This window comes from Labeo rohita, chromosome 9, assembly GCF_022985175.1.
Source record: "Labeo rohita strain BAU-BD-2019 chromosome 9, IGBB_LRoh.1.0, whole genome shotgun sequence".
In the NCBI taxonomy this organism is placed as follows: domain Eukaryota; kingdom Metazoa; phylum Chordata; class Actinopteri; order Cypriniformes; family Cyprinidae; genus Labeo; species Labeo rohita.
Genome location: NC_066877.1, coordinates 33,128,744 through 33,146,784, shown reverse-complemented (window position 1 = coordinate 33,146,784; position 18,041 = coordinate 33,128,744). Strand labels below are relative to the sequence as shown.

Genomic DNA, 18,041 nt, shown 5'->3' with positions numbered 1-18,041 from the left:
ATAAAAAACACTTATTTGAAATTGCAATAATATTTCACAACATTACTGTTTTTACTGTATTTGTTTAACCAAATTATGCAGCCCTGCTGAGCAAAAGAGACTTAAAATAAAAAAGACCCATCTTTTGTGCTAATGTTCATAGATTTTCAGTAAAAAAATCATTTTATATACTAGTGAAAGTTTTGTTGCTAAGTCCTGAGAAAAATCAGCACAGTGCCCAGAGATGGATGGGTTTTGAAACACCAGCAATCTGTGTGCCACACACTTCAGCACTGACCACAGTTCAGTCATGTGACGAGACATTCAGCTGAGAGACTGAACCGACCGCAGCAGAAGCAGCAGTTTGCATATAGTTAAAACAGCCCAACCTCACTTTTACATGCAGATCAATGCAAAAGGGGAAAGAGCCAAAGTCAACCATAATCTCAGCGAAGGACTTATGTCACTAGGTGAAAGGTCAAAATGTGAATATATTTAACGCCTTGCAAAAATCTTGAAAGACTTATGTTTTACTAATGCATAAAGTGATTTGTTTAATAATCCAACAGAACAGGCTAAAAGTATTCTTTTTTTTACATGCATAGTAAAATGAAAACTATAACTATATATACTTGTTCAATTTTATTTAAAACCCTGTTTTTTTATGTTGTTTATCAAAAGAATCTGATCACAAAAATACAAGTACAGCAGCAGATTCACCCAAATTCAGCTGCGTAAGAGCATTTTGATGTTACAGTAGATGTATATGCATTAAAGTAGGCCTACTTATGATTCAGGCTAGACAATGCAGAAGACAATGCATAGGCTATACAGTTTAATTAAAACCATTAAACATTAAAAATGCATACACATTAGAACAGTAGCAAATAAAACAGATATTTGCTCCTTGGTAATTTAATAATAGCAAGATGATTTGCACCATTTACAATCTACTCGTCATTTAAAAGGGTTCAAATCTGAGTTTCGTGCAGAGTCACACCTGTTTGACAAGAGCTAAGTGAGTGCAGCGCCACCTACTGCTAGTTGTAAGAAGTGTGCAGCAGTTGTGAGCTGGACACAAATAACGAGCAATAAATAAATATAATTACTAATAGATAAAATAAAATAAAAAACTGATATTCCAGGGGGTTCTAATGTATTATTACAAAAAATAATCTTTGAATTGTTAAATCAGAAAAATGTATATTTTTTATAAAGTTTCTCAACTAAGGCACTTTTTATTCTACATGATTTATATATATATATATATATATATATATATAATTCATAAATTACATCTGTCGATGTTGGAAACGCCTCTTTTGCTCGCCAAGACTGCATTTATTTGATCCAAAGTACAGCAAAAGCAGTACTATTGTGAAATATTTTTTCTGTTTAAAATAACTGCTTTCAATTTAAACATATTTTAAAATGTAATTTATTCCTGTGATCAAAACTACATTTTTAGCATCATTACTCCAGTCTTCAGTGTCACATGAATCTTCAGAAATCATTCTAATATGCTGTTTTTCTTGTTCTTCTTTTTATTATTAAAAATATTTAAAACAGTTAAGTAAATTTTTTTTAGGATTTTTTGATTAATAGAAAGATCCAAAAATCAGCATTAAATAAATAAATAAAAAATAAAGAAATAAAAAAGCTTTTTTGTAACATTATACACCATACCATTCAAAAGCTCAGTATATTTTTTTTTTAATAGAAATGAATACTTTAGTACTTTTAATACTTTTTAAATAGAAATTAATACTTAATACTATTTAGCAAGGATGCTTTAAATGGATCAAAAGTGATGATAAAGACATTTATAATGTTATAAAAGACCTCTATTTCAGATAAATGCTGTTCTTCTGAACTTTCCATTAATCAAATACACCTGAAAAAAAATCTACTCAGCTGTTTTCAACATAATAATAACATTAATATTTTTTGAGCAGCAAAATATTAGAATAATTTCTAAAGGATCATGTGACTGGAGTAATGATGCTAAAAATTCATTTTTAGCTTTGAAATCACAATAATAAATTACGTTTTAAAACATATTCAAATGGAAAGCAGTTATTTTAAATAGGCTAGTAAAAATATTTCACAATTTTCTTCTTTAAACACATTAAAAATTATTGTGTCGATGTCTACACACTTATCTAAGCTCCAAAGAAAAACGAGATTGTGGCGCCACTGTGTGTTAAGCACGTAGAAGCGCGCCACTGACTCGTCACTTCCTGGTTTCCAAGCGGAAATAGCGGAGTTTGTTTGGTTACTATGATGCTTCCACTGCTGATCAAAGATGGCGAGAACGGGATAAAAAGACTCTGTTCTGTATGTTTTCAGGGTTGTTTTGACATCTGCAGTGTGTGACATTATGGCGGGGGTTGATGATGAGGAGTGCGCTCTTGTAAGTCATAAAAATGATCGCGTAGTACTTATAATAACAATAATGCAGCTGAGCAGCAGAATGTTTTGTGGCAAGACGTTTAGTTGTGAGATGTTTCATAAACATACAACTTACGTAAGAAACATAAAGGGAAAACTAAGGCCATAAAGTAGAAATTAAATTCTAACAGCTTGTAATATAAATCAATGAGATCCTTATGACAGTAAATATAGAGTGCTTACATACACTGTGTGCAGAATTATTAGGCATGTTGATATTCTGGTCGTATTTTTTTTCCAAACACGTTTTACCAATTCCAAACCACATGAGTCTTAATAACTACTGTTAATTTTGTGTTTAATTATTTATATGTGATATATATTTGTCCGTGAAGGCTGGAAGTGAAAAACTCCTTATATTCAGGTGTGCATAATTATTAGGCATGTTTTCTTTTACAGATAAAATGAGCCAAAAAAGATATTTAACCCAGACTGAAAAGTCCAGATTATTAAATGCCTATGAGAAGAATGCAATACTAATGCATTACAAGAATTTGCAAAGTTAAGGCTTGACCATTGGACAGCGAAATGCTTGAGTCTGCATGGTCAGAAAAAACAGGTGGAGAAGAAAAGATGCATGTTAACTGGAAAAGAATTAGGAATTAAGGTGAAGAATTAGGTGTGACACCATCAGGAACCGTTTAGTCTCCAGCGCCACCATTTTCCAGAACTGCAACCTACCTGGAGTCTTCAGAAGTACAATGTGTCAGGTTCTCAGAGACTTTGCTTGGTAAAAAATCCTAAAAAATGCCCCTGACTTAATAAGAATAACAAGCTGACGTGTTGTGAAATACATGAAGACTTTTTTTTTTTTTTTTTTTAATAGGCTTTATAGACAGATAAGTTGAGAGTGACTCTTGAAGGACAAGCATTGCATCCTCTTGTACCTCTGATTCAAGAATTTATCTTCCAAAATCTGGCAGTAAGTTTTGTGAGTTCATGTTTAGTCTCCTATCCTGAAAAATCTGACTTGCAGAGATGGACTAAAATGAACTCCCAAAACTTACTGCCAGATTTTGGAAGATAAATTCTTGAATCAGAGGTACAAGAGGATGTGATGCTTGTCCTTCAGGAGTCACACTCAACTTATCTGTCTATAAAGCCTATAAAAAAGTGTCTTCATGTTTTTAACAACACGTCAGCTTGTTATTTTTATTAAGTCAGGGGCATTTTTTAGGATTTTTTACCAAGCAAAGTCTCTGAGAACCTGACACATTGTACTTCTGAAGACTCCAGGTAGGTTGCAGTTCTGGAAAATGGTGGCGCTGGAGACTAAACGGTTCCTGATGGTGTCACACCTAATTCTTCACCTTAATTCCTAATTCTTTTGCAGTTAACATGCATCTTTTCTTCTCCACCTGTTTTTTCTGACCATGCAGACTCAACAAGCATTTCGCTGTCCAGTGGTCAAGCCTTAACTTTGCAAATTCTTGTAATGCATTAGTGTTGCATTTTTCTCATGAGCATTTAATCATTTGGACTTTTCAGTCTGGGTTAAATATCTTTTTTGGCTCATTTTATCTGTAAAAGAAAACATGCCTAATAATTATGCACACCTGAATATAAGGAGTTTTTCACTTCCAGCCTTCACGGACAGTTATATATCACTTACAAATGACTAAATACAAAATTAATAGTAGTTATTAAGATTGTTGTGGTTTGGAATTGGTAAAATGTGCTTGGTAAAAAAAAATATGACCAGATTATCAACATGCCTAATAATTATGCACACAGTGTAAAATGCATAGAAATATCAGCAATACGTCTTTTAAGTAAATTTATCTGCTTAGTTTTGTGATCAGAGCAGTGTAGTTTTTAAAAACATTAAATGCAATGCAGTACATGTTTGAGAAATGAACAAATAGACATTCCTCAAAAGCGTGATAATCGTATTTGAAAACTTAAAGCATATTTTGGGTAAACCCTGCTAATTTTTTATTCCCAATGTCAGGCCTTGATCTTGTACTACTGCCAGGAAAAGTACTCCAGTCATGTTGTAGATGTTTCCAGTGAAGCTCAACGGAAATTCAGCCATGATCCAATCTTCGCATTCCTCCACGCTTATGGGCTCCTCATGCAAGGTGAGGAAAAACCCACTGTTTTCTATCTTTGTCTTTATTTGACGTCTTGAGAAATGGTCTAAATCTCTTGGCGTCTGTATTCCTTTGTTATTTTATTGTTGTAGATCAAGTGTTGGACGCCATTCAGGAGCTGGAGCAGCTGAAGGAGAGACGAGATGTTTCCCTCTGTGTGCTCATGGCTCTGGTTTATGCCCACAAGAAAAGATCAAACCCTGGTAGATCTTTTGCATGTCTTGGTGAAAGGAATAGTTCACCCAAAAATGAATATTTGCATTGAATGAATGCAAAAATAAATGCATTGCATCACGTGCTCACCAAAGGATCCTTTGCAGCGAATGGGTGCCGTCAGAATGAGAGCTGATAAAAACATCACAGTAATCCTCAGTTAACATCTTGTGAAGTGAAAACATCTGTGTTTGTAAGAAACAAATCCATCTTTAATGTGTTTCAGCTATAAACCATCGCTTCTGGCCAAAATACCAGTCCATAATCCAACATAACGCTTCCTCCAGTGAACAATTTGGCATCTTACATTAAAATCCACCCACATATTTGTTTCGAACTGTTTTGGAATGTAGACGGTGCTTGATCTGTTAAAAAAATGCCATTTTTGGGTTAACTGTTTCTTTAAAGTCACCATGAAATGTTTCTTTAATGTGTTTGTATTGTATGGAATGTCATGTCATGTGTGAATGAATAATGACAAAGCATGTTTTGCCTGTAGACCGTGATGTGATCCAGGAGCTGGATGGAAAGGTGAAGGAGGAGAGGAAGTTGGCGAGTCCCAAAGCTCTGTATTACGCTGGCATGCTGCTGTGGCTGCTGGGCCGCAGTGACAAAGCCAGAGAATATGTGGACAGGATGATCAAAATCTCCAGTGGATCTAAAGAGGTGAACTTTTTAAATGCATCTACCTTTTAGCTTTCTGCTGAGGCAGCTCTTCATGATGGGAAAAGGACTGATCAACCTGCCTGTATCTTAAAGGGGTAGTTCATCCAAGAATAAAAATTCTGTCATTAATTACTCACCCTCATGTCGTTCCAAACCCGTAAGATATTTGTTCGTCTTCGTCCATGTGACATCAGTGGTTCAACCGTAATTTTATGAAGCTACAAGAATACTTTTTATGTGAGAGTACCTTTTTGTATTAATTTGTGTTCTGAAAATGAACGAAAGTCTTACGTGTTTGGAACAACGTGAGGGTGAGTAATTAATGACAGAATTTTCATTTTTGAGTGAACTATCCCTTTAATGATCAGTAGCAGTAGCAAAAATTCTGCATTTTGGAAATTATACAGTAAGATGAAATTTGGCCTGTTCATTCAGGGTGGTCACAAAACATTAAACTATGATTGTTTTAGTTAATAATAAATTATTTTAATATTTATGTGAACTTCAGGTATCTGAAAGTATAATAGCTATTGACTCCTTTAAATGTATTGACTATCAGGGTTATTATGGCTAATATTAAAACCATAACAAAATGTTATTTGAAATAAAATGAAAATTAACTAATATGCAGTCAAACCAAAAATTATTCAGACACCTTCATCATTTCTCACATTATCACAGTTTATTTGCTATAGTTTAGAAAATGGTAATAAAATGAGACAAGAACTCAGAGTTAAACTCTGTCAGAACAAATTCAGCTTGATAATGTCAGCTAACTTTGATAGAAAGGTATGTAACAAAACATAGTCAGGTCGAAGTGTCAAATCAAATTTTTGGTCCCAAATTTTTATACATTTTACTGGTAGTCCAAGGTATGAAGCATTTTTGGTTATAGTATGTCACTATTTATTTTACTTTGCTATCCTGACTTACATAAATGAACTATAGTGTCCTGCACCCACTAGTAAAAAAAAATATCAACAATTATATCTGGTGTTTGAATAATTTTTGATTTGATTGTATATGTTACCTTGTTTATCTTAATTTTTTAATTTTTATATTTTATATCTAAAATATTAGATGGTAAGGTGACATTTATCATCTTTATATAGTTAGCTTAGTTTAATGTATTAAAGTAACTAAAAAAAAAACTAATCCTAAAACTGAAATAAAAAAATAATAGAAACTATATAGACATATTTAAAAAAAACAACAAAAACAACAAAATGTAAACAACATAATTACTAAAAAAAGTAACTAAAATGACAATGAAAACATAAAATATAAAAACAAATTCAAAATATTATTAAAAACTATAATAGTATCTCAATTATACGAAAATATGTGCATTTTGCTGTGTATAATATTTGGGATCATTGTTGTTTTGTAGGGAATTGTACTGAAAGGTTGGATTGATCTGCGATCGAATAAAGATGCTTATGCAAAGAAGTCTGGAAAATATTTTGACGAGGCACTGAAGGAGAAAAGTGACATTTTTGCTCTGATGGGGAAGGTAACTCTATTTCTCTATTTCTATCACCGTTTAATAATTTAGCAAACAGAAATATATACTGCGTCTGAAAGCTGAATAAATATGCTTTTCATAGATATATGACAATATTTGGCTGAGATACAACTATTTGAAAATCTGGAATCTGAGGGTGCAAAAAAATCTAAATATTGAGAAAATCACCTTTTAAGTTTGTCAAATTAAGTTCTTAGCAATGCATATTACTAAATCAAAAAGTTTTGATATATTTACAGTAGGAAATTTACAAAATATCTTTATGGAACATGATCTTTACTTAATATCCTAATGATTTTTGGCATTAAAGAAAAATTGATAATTTTGACCCATACAATGTATTTTTGGCTATTGCTATAAATATAGCCGTGCTACTTATGAGACGGTTCCAAATGTCCTGACTGATGTTCGCCAGTAAGATGCACATTTTTTGTGCACATTTTTATTACATTTACATCATAATACTTTTTTTAAATCAAAACTAACAGTAAAGCGTTAAATAATAAGCTGATATGCATTGAAATGAAATTTCATATCTAGACTACATTTCATCTAAAAAATATAAAAAAAAAAAAACATGAAAAATTATATTATAGAAAATGAAAATGACTTTTCTTGCCATGTTAAATTATTTTCATGACAATCAAAAGAATATTAAAAACTGCACTGTGCATAAATAACAAAAAGATTTGTTTTGTTATGCTCTGATTGTGTCTTTCCGTCAGGTACATTATTATGAATTTCGTCAGAATTATTCTGGTGCTTTAGAGACCATCAACCAGGTGATTGCGAGTTACCCGTCCTTTCTACCCGCCCTGGTCAAGAAGATGAAGCTGCTGTTGACTCTACAGGACTGGGAGCAAACTGTAGATGCAGCTCAGAGGTAAAGCTTTTACTTAAAGGTTTAAGTGATATTTGTTCAGGCTTTTAAATACATAAATGCACTCTAAAAGCTCTCAAAGACTTTCAGAAGTGAGCTGCATTCAAGTGCAAATGGAAATTAGATGTGATTCCATGGATTTGTATAGAAAGGATCATTGTTTCTCTTTCCCTGTTGGATGAGGGCCAGTGAGCGACTGAATGAACAGCCTTTTAGACTGATCACTAAGAGCCATATGAACTCCACGGCGAAACCTCAGAGGGTCTGTGTGAAAACCAGTTCTCTCAGGTGGAGCTGGATTATGGTTATTCAAGCTACTGTGTATACAGTATTTGCTCTAAAATTGCTTAAAAGATGGACATTTTGTGAATCAGAGGGACTGTAATGTACTAAACATTTATTAGAGATAAAAAATAATAATAATAATGCAAGAAATAACATACTTGTAACAAAGTGTCATTCAAATAATCAAGGCATGTTTCCCACACTGTTTTCCACTAAATGTACATAAGGAAAAAAGTATTTAATAATTTGCATTTACATGCATGAATAAAGCAATAAATAGTAATACACAACAATGTTCACCTACATATATTTTTTAAAAAATATGCAGGAACTGCTGTGATGATCCAAACAAACAGCTGAATTGAATCACTTTGAATTGCTTCTTTAAAATCGACCGTTTAAACTGTCAAAATTTTAGTTCTTTAACATGAAAATGCAGTATAATAAAATTCTTCTGCAGTAAAAACTGATCACACACACATCTGTCTGAATAGTAGTATGGAAGCCCGTGTCTGCCACTGAATAAAAAAATAAAAAAGGTTTAATTGCAATTGGTAATTGCAATTTTCTCGTAATTTTGAACTCTTTTGTCGGAATTCTGCCTTTTTTTTTTTTTAAATTGTATGATATAAACTCACAATTCTGACTTGTGAGAAATAAACTTGCAAATGCGAGTAATAAAGTCAGAATTGCCAGATATAAACTTGCATTTCTGAGAAATGAAGTCAGAATTGCAAGATATAAACTGGCAATTATTTTTTCCCTCATAAGTATGTGATATAAACTTGCAATTCTGACTTTTTTTTTTTTTTTTGTCAGAACGGTGAGAAATAAACTCGCAATTGTAAGTTATAAAGTCAGAATTACAAGAAAAAAGTCTGAATTGTGGGATATAAACTTGCAATTGCGAGAAATAAAGTCAGAATTGCGAGATATAAACTGCCAATTATTTTTTTCAGAATGTCATGATATAAACTCATAATTGTGAGTTATAAAGTCAGAATTGTGAGAAAAAAAAGTCAGAATTGCAGGATATAGCAATTAAACTGGCAATTATTTTTTACCCTCAGAAGTATGTGATATAAACTCGCAATTCTGACTTTTTTTTTTTATCAAAACTGTGAGAAATGAACTTGCAAATGAGAATAATAAAGTCAGAATTGCAAGATATGAACTTGCAATTGTAAGTTATAAAGTCAGAATTACAAGAAAAAGTCAGAATTGTGGGATATAGACTTGCAATTGCGTGAAAGAAAGTCAGAATTCCGAGATATGAACTTGCAATTGTGAGCTTTAAAGTCAGAATTGCAAAAAAAAAAAAAATAAATAAATAAATCAGAATTGCTGGATATAAACAAAATCTAAACTCGTAATCACAAAAAAAAGTCAGAACTGCGAGATACAAACACAGTTCTTAGAAAAAAAGTCAGAATTGTAAGTTTGTATCTCAGAAATGTGATTTTTTTTTTCCTTAGAATTGCGTGATTCAAACTCAAAAATCAGAATCTGAGAAAGTCAGAATTGTGAGATATAAACTGGCAATTGTTTTTTGTCTCAGAATTGCGTGATTCAAACTCACAATTCTGACACTTTTGTGAACTTTTTGTGAACTCTGAAAAATATAAACTTGCAGTTGTGAGGATAAAAGTCAGAATTGTGAAATAAAAAGTCACAGTTACCTTTTTAAAAAATTTTCTGTGGCGGAAACGGACTTCAATAGGATAGAGCAGATGATGTGTGAGTTACTAAAAAGTGTCCCTAAAATAAACATTAACATTAACAATAAACAGTTGTGGTGAAGAAAAAATGTGGTGTTTGTCACAAAATAAAGTCATGTTTATTATTGATATTGAAAATATATAATATTTGCCATATTTGCTTTGTGCAAAGACATAAGTGCATGTCTCAGAACATCCGTTTTGCATATCAACAGACTTTTTGGTTTTAATTTCCTCATTCTTTTATCTTTTCAACTTCAGGCTTCTCCAGCGAGATAAAAATAATCTGGAGGCTCTGAGGATGCTGGCGCTGCACTCTCTCTGCAGGGAAGGAGATGTTGGAGAGGTGTGACATTACAAACATATGTGTGTTTACTCAGGTTAAATACCAGAAATGTCATTTATTATGGGGTCAGATAGTCTGTGGATCGCAAATGAAAAGCGTGTCACAAGATTTTGAGTTATTACACTTCTACCTGGCATAACTCCTTCAATGAATAATGCTATTGCTCTCAAGAGATCTAATATCATAGTTATTGATAATAATCAGACATGTTTTTTAAGCAGAAAATCAGATTTCTGAAGGATCCTGTGACACTGAAGACTGGAGTAATGATGCTGAAAATTCAGCTGTGGTCACAGAAGTAAATTACATTTTGAATTGTAGAAATAATTCGTTACCGTTTTACTATATTTTTGATTAAATAAATGCAGCCTTGGTGAGCATAAAGAGACTTTATATATAGTTTTCTCTCTCTCTCTTTTTAAATGATCTCATTCATTTTCTTTCTTTTTTCAGTGTGTAAATCAACTATCAAATCTGATCAGTAATCTGGACATTCAAGAACCGAACAATCCTGAGCTCTTCTACAGGATGTCTTTAGCATTCACTCGAGTGGTAATTCTCATCCATGCACACACAGATTAATGTCATCACAACTTAAAATTCATTTGAACCTGAAGATTAGAATTAGAGACTAGCTGGATTTGCCACATGCTGTTATATAAATGTGAAATGTTAAACAATACTGCACAGGAAATAACATGATTTGATAAGCTGCTGTTTTATGAAAGAAATGATGCTGCAGATAGATGTGATGATGTGAATGTCTGATCACTCTGCAGTGTGGAAGAGCGGAGAAGGTCCTTCAGCACACTCACAGGATGGTGGAGCGGGCGTTTTCACAGGCCTCGAGCGACTCTGAGCTGGCCACAGAGATGGGCTACCAGCTGGTTCTGCTGGGCAGGGTGAAAGAGGCCATGAAATGGTACAAGACAGCAATGACTCTCGATGAGAGCAGTGTCTCCGCTTTGATAGGTGAGAGCAGTTTGAAAGCCAAAGAAAAGAGTGCTTATCAAATAAATGATGATGCACGAGTCACATTCAAAGTCTTTGTAAAATGCCAGTAAATGCACATCTGTGACCACAAAACCAGTCTTAAAGGGGAACTTCCAAAACAGGGATTCACATATAATGTGCTCACCCCCTTGTCATCCAAAATGTTCATGTCTTTCTTTATTCAGTTGTAAAGAAATTGTTTTTTGAGGAAAACATTTCTGGATTTTTCTCCATATAATGGACTGATATGGTGCCCCGATTTTGAACTTCCAAAATGCAGTTTAAATGCGGCTTCAAACAATCCCAAATGTGGTTGTAAACAATCCCAGCTGAAGAAGAAGGGTCTTATCTAGCGAAACTATCGGTTATTTTCATTTTAAAAAATACAATTTAAATCTTTTTTAATCTTAAATGCTCGTCTTGTCTTACTCTGCCTGAACTTGGTGTATTCTATGTCGAAAAACTCCAATCATATTTTCTCCCTCAACTTCAAAAATAATTTCAAAATCATCCTACATCGCTGCAGAAGTGCCGACACAATCTTTACAAAGTGAACATGCAAAGAAGATCAAACACCCTTAACAAAAAAGGTAAAACAGCGATATAGGGTGATTTTGAGGGAAGTTGAGGGAGAACATGAGATGGGAGTTTTTTATGACATAACTGTCATGAACCGGAACAAAAACAGTTCAGGCAGAGTATGGCATTTAAAAGTATATAAATTGTATTATTTTTATGAAAATAACCGATCGTTTCGCTAGATAAGACCCTTCTTCCTCGGCTGGTATCGTTTACAACCGCATTTGGGATCGTTTCCTCAAGCCTCATTTAAACTGAATTTTGGAAGTTCAAAATCGGGGCACCATATCAGTCCATTATATGGAGAAAAATGCTGAAATGTTTTCCTCAAAAAACATGATTTCTTTACGACTGAAGAAAGAAAGACATGAACATCTTGGATGACAAGGGGGTGAATCTTTGTTTTGGAAGTGGACTTCTCCTTTAAGTAACACAGGTATATTTGTAGCAATAGCCAAAAATACATTGTATGGGTCAAAATGATAAATGTACAATTTTTTGCACACTCAGATTCAAAATGTTCACACATTTTCGTTCAATAGCTGTATCTCGGCCAAATATTGTCCTACCCTGACAAACTATACATCAATGGAAAGCTTATTTAAGCTTTCAAATGATGTATGAATCTCAATTTAAAAAAATTGACTCTTATGACTATTATGTTTTGTGGTCCAGGGTCTCATATTTTATATTAATGTGCGAAGTGGCAATTGTAAATCGCCTACAGTTACACTAATTAACTACATATGGAAAAAAAAAGAAGTTTTTTTCATCATCGATATCTGTAGCTATATACTGAATAATGAATAGCAGTCCATAGACAAAACCAGTCATAAGTAGCACGGGTATATTTGTAGCAATAGCCAACAATATATTGTATGTGTCAAAATTATCGTTTTTTCTTTTATGGCAAAAATCATCAGGATATTAAGTAAAGATCATGTTTCATGAAGATGTTTAGTAAATTTCCTACCGTAAATATGAAAACTTAATTTTTAATTAGTAATATGCATGGCTAAAAACTTAATTTAGACAACTTTAAAAGCAAATTTCCCAATATTTATTTATTTTTTTTTCCTTTTTGCACCCTCAGATTCCAGCTTTTCACATAGTTGTATCTCAGACAAACATGGTCCTAACAAACTATACATCAATGGAAAGCTTATTTATTTAGCTTTCAGATGATGTGTAAATCTCAATTTAAAATAATTGACTCTTATGACTGGTTTATATTCATTTTCAACGTCGCAATTGTAAACAGTCTACAGTTACACTAAAGAACTAAATCTGGGAAAAATGTTGTCTAGGATCAGTAGTTTGATTGTTAACTAAAACTATTAAACTATTAAAAATCCTTTTGGATATTTGAAATAAATTTGATATAATATAAAATAAAATATAAATATCAGATGAAAACCTAACATTTAAAACAAACTAAATTTAATAAATAAGTTGATTATGAATAAGTGAATTACTAAAACTAAAATAAAAAAATTAAAGCTAAATAGAAATATTACAAAAAAACTATATAAAATGACTAAAACAAATTGAAAATATAAAAAAGCTAATTTCAATATTTATAAATACTATAATAGTGTATAAATTATAGTAAAATTACGCCATGATGTATTTTTTTTTATGTTTAACCCTTTAACTGTCACTCCCATTTTTGAACACAGGCGTAAAAATGCACTATCCAGACTTAAATTTTTATAATTTATGAATGAAAACATTTTGTAATATGATTTAAATGTACATTTTCCGTGGTAATGCAATGTCTGATTTTCAAATGCCTTTCAAAGGATGAATTTTGAGATTTTAAGTTTTGAACTGATATATAATTTCGTATGATTTCTAAAACGTGATAGGGACAAAGGCAACGAAGAAAGTCTTTTGTGACAAAGGTCAGAACTCATGTTATGATGTAGATTTTTTTTAAGTTGCACTCTTGACATATATTAATCTATTAATTTTCCTACACAATTTGTAACACAAAAATATGGTAAAATATCTATTTCAGAGTCTTAGACCTTTCCAAGAATGTATAGTTTGTCATGATTAGATTAGGATTTATTAGTAATGTGGTGAAGTAAACTTAGGCGTCCTACAAAGTGCATTACTAAAAAGAGCATTAAGCCAGTCTGTCTTTGGTTTATTGTTTGTGTATTGCTGTGTTTGTGCAGGTATCATCAGGTGTCAGCTGATGGAGGGACATATAGAGGATGCAGAACAGCAGCTGGAGTTTCTAACAGAGATCCAGCAGTCCATTGGCAAATCAGGAGTGAGAAACCATTTAAATGACCTACTATGTTTCTTTAAAAAAAACCCATGTGAGCTCTCAAACAATATTTTAGAGACTCTTTCCAGAATAGTTCCACTGAATTAAGTGAAAGATAAAAAAAGTGTTTTTGTATTCAAAAAAATGTGATTTGGTTTCAACAGTGATCTGGTTTATTAATCCACTTACGCTGTGTTTACCCATGAAGTCGTCCACAGTGTGTAACAGGGCCTGTTTACACAAACCGAGACTCTCGTCTGGGCGGTTTAGCACACACTTAAACAAACATGCACATCTGCTTAGCGAAAAACAGCTGCCACGTTGTATTTATAGAGAAACAGACATACAACAAAAACAAAACTTCTTTTTTTTTTAATCTTTGCCTGAGGAATTAAACATTAGTGATTAATTCGCATAATGAAAAACAGAATCGTCTTTAAGGTTTGCTTAACCTGTGTGTTTTGTGTGTGTTAGGAGCTGTTGTATCTGCGGGCGCTGTTGGCTGTGAAAAAGCGTCGCCCCCCCAGACGAGGCGACCAATCTGTTGAACGACACGGTGGACACGCACTTTTCCGCCCTGCAGGGTTTGCCTCTCAGTGTTGAATACTTTGAGAAGCTCAACCCTGACTTCCTGCTCGAGATCGCCAAGGAATACCTCGCGCTGTCTCCTGCCAAGGTCTTCCCTCCCATGCACTGCTTAGCAAACAATCAACACACTATATGCTGCCTAACAACATCTTAGCAGCTGTCTTTAATTCTGAGTCTGTCTTGATGGACATTGCTCCTGTAGTGGATTGACTGATGTTGTTTTCACTGCAGGCTCCAGCTCCAGGTCAGCCCCTTGCACCTCAATTGCAGCACTGCGCATCTGTGCTGGACACGGTGGTCAAAGTAGTGCCTGGACTGCTGCAGGCTGTGTTTTTAATGGCCAAAGTCCGATTTCAGTCAGGTGTGTGCATGTCTGAGTGATATTTTTTTGAAATCAAATGTCATAACATCGTCTCATTTCCAGGTAGTGTTATTTCAGTATCACTGAGATGCAATTTTATATTTAAAATCTGTTATTTGTTTATATTTTATGTTTTCATTTTAGGTTTAGATTAGTTTTAGTGTGAAGTATTTTTCAGTATGTTTTTGAAATTTTTATTGTTTTTTTTTTCTAATATGTCTATATAGTTTTTATACATTTTTATTTCAGTTTTAGTACATAAAGTTTATGTAAAATTTATATGAGAAATGTTTTTTTTTTAATTGTGCTTTTTATTTTATTTTATTTTATTTTATTTTGAGTGACACATTTTTTTAATGCTTTTAGTTTAAGTTTTAGTTAACTACTACTGTATAATAACACTGCTTCCAGGTAAACTACCAGTCAAAAGTTTTCGAATTTTTTAATGTTTTTTAGAGAAGTCTCTTCTGCTCACCAAGCCTGCGTTTATTTGATCCAAAGTACAGCAAAAACAGTAAAATCTTGAAATATATTCACTATTTAAAATAACTGTTTTCTATTTAAATATATGTTAAAATGTAATTTATTCCTGTGACTTCAATGCTGAATTTTAAGCATCATTACTCCAGTCACATGGCCCTTCAGAAATCATTCTAATATTCTCATTTGCTGTACAAAAAAAGACATTTATTATTATTATTATTATTATTATTATTATTATTATTATTTTAAAAAACAGCTGAGTAGGTTTTTTTTTAGGTTTCTTTGATGAATAGAAAATTCAGAAGAACAGCATTTATCTGAAATAGACATATTTTGTAACATTATAAGTGTCTTTATAATCATTTTTGATCAATTTAAAGCATCCTTGCTAAATAAAAGTATTAATTTCTGTAATTTCTTTCCCCCCAAAAATACTGACTCCAAGGTTTTGAATTGTATAGTGTTATTAGTATGTTACAAAAGCTTTTTATTTCAGATAAATGCTGATCTTTGGATCTTTCTATTCATCAAAGAATCCTGACAAAAATTTATTAAACTGTTTTAAATATTGCTAATAATAATAATGTATTACATATTATAATATATTACATTGATTTCTGAAGGATCATGTGACACTGAAGACTGGAGTAATGATGCTGAAAATTTAGCTTTGATCACAGAAATAAATTACATTTTAAAATATATTCAAATAGAAAACAGTTATTTTAAATAGTGAAAATATTTCAAAATGTTACTGTTTTTGCTGTACTTTGGGTCAAATAAGTGCAGGCTTGGTGAGCAGAAGAGGCTTCTTTAAAAAACATTAAAAATCTTACTGTTCAAAAACTTTTGATTAGTAGTGTAGTATTTAATCTCAAAATCAAATGGAGAAATAAGAAAAAATGAAGCTATATTTTGCAAAAAGAAAATGATTGTGACTTTGCATTGTGACATTATTTCATGACAAATAAGCATTCTTAGTCTTCCAAGAGTCTTATTAAAAAAAAGTTCTCATTACTGTAATAGGAAAAAATGCAAAGTACTTTATAAAACCTTTATTGTACTATAGTGTAAATTTAAATTGAAAATAATGATTTTACTGTAATTAAAATGCTCTGAAGTAAAAAAAAAAAAAAAAAAAAAAAACTATGTAAAAATTAATAAAAAAAACATTGCAGATATGCAGATAATAATGTTACAATGTAAAAATATGCAAGATATAATTTCTTATTTTCTACTTTTATTTTTTGCCAATTCATCCAGTTAGCCAAGTTTGTGCTCTCTTCATATGTTGTCCACCTACAGGAGATATCGAGGCGGCCCAGAGCAGCCTGCAGCACTGTTTGGATCAGAACCCGGCCCATGCTGACGCCCATCTCCTCATGGCTCAGATCCATCTCATTCAGGGTAACTTCAAGCTCTCCTCCCAATCTCTAGAACTCTGCCTCAGCCACAACTTTGAGGTGAGACAACATCACTGCCAGCAATCTTGAACTGCAGAGGGAAGCCAGTTTAAATGTATTGATCTGATGGGACTCAATATGTGATTTATTTGTGCTCAGATCCGCGAGCATCCTCTTTATCACCTGATTAAAGCTCAGGCTCAGAGGAAGATGGGGCAGCTTCAGGAGGCCATTCAGACGTTGCAGATGGCCATGAGTCTGTGTGCCGTGAAGAGAACGGGCTCCTCAACCAAAAGACAGAGTAAGAGAGTTGAACTCAGTTCGGCTGACTGCGTATCTGTGTTCCTGGAACTAGCCGAGGCTTTGTGGCTCAATGGAGAACAGGTTAGCGGTTAAAATTCAAACTGTTTTATTCACCCAAAGAAGAAGTTCACCCAAAAATAAAAATGTGTTGAAAATGTACTTAATCTCAGGTCGTCCAACATGTAGATGAGATTGTTTATTTGTCAGATTTGGAGGAATTTAGCATTACATTACTTGCTCACCAATGGATCCTCTGCAGTGAATGGATGCCGTTAGAATGAGAGTCCAAACAGCTGATGAAAACATCACAATAATCCACAAGAAATCTACACCACTCAAGTCCATCCAGGGCTCTACAGTGCGACCATTTCAGTAGCATTTACGACTCAAAACTACTGCGTGTGACTGAAAAATATTTAGGAGCACCAGTGCAACTGACCTGATCAGCATATTTGTGTTTGCGCTGAGGGGATCTTCAAAGGTTTCTACGTGTTTTTGTAACGTTAAGTTGAGACATATCTCACGAACCCTTTCATAAACAAAGTGTAAAGAGTGTAAATAAGAGATTCACTGTGCAGTATAGAGAGCTTCGTTGATTATAACGGAACTTTGTGAGATCGTGATGAACTAAGATGAGTGACAGCTTTTAATGATTTTTAAGGTAGTTTGTAAATGAGTTACTGATTTAATACAACAGTTAAACGTGAAGTTAATATTAAGTGACTTACATCGTCTGACTAGATCTGACTTTGCTCTATTTTATCGTCAAAAAAATTTGAAACAAGTCACAAGTGAGCCGCTGCACATCTCCATTCAAACACAGCGGTGTTTCGTTTATGAATAAACATTTTTAAACGAATCTAGTGAGTCACTGTTTCAATTTTGCATTCATGAAGA

At 32.9% G+C, this 18,041-nt stretch overlaps 1 protein-coding gene across 1 annotated transcript in view; it reads left to right on the top strand.

Moving 5' to 3' along the window:
* Nucleotides 1-2,243: 2,243 nt before the first annotated feature.
* ttc21b (tetratricopeptide repeat domain 21B) overlaps nt 2,244-18,041 on the top strand; it is a 35,509-nt gene continuing 19,711 nt past the window's right edge. Inside the window, 15 exon segments of the mRNA XM_051119189.1 lie at nt 2,244-2,392; nt 4,382-4,511; nt 4,616-4,726; nt 5,236-5,402; nt 6,793-6,915; nt 7,653-7,810; nt 10,072-10,156; nt 10,610-10,708; nt 10,936-11,128; nt 13,912-14,009; nt 14,481-14,525; nt 14,527-14,682; nt 14,826-14,955; nt 16,744-16,901; nt 17,001-17,225. Of these exon segments, the coding sequence (XP_050975146.1) occupies nt 2,360-2,392; nt 4,382-4,511; nt 4,616-4,726; nt 5,236-5,402; nt 6,793-6,915; nt 7,653-7,810; nt 10,072-10,156; nt 10,610-10,708; nt 10,936-11,128; nt 13,912-14,009; nt 14,481-14,525; nt 14,527-14,682; nt 14,826-14,955; nt 16,744-16,901; nt 17,001-17,225 (1,911 nt within the window). The 5' untranslated portion in view covers nt 2,244-2,359.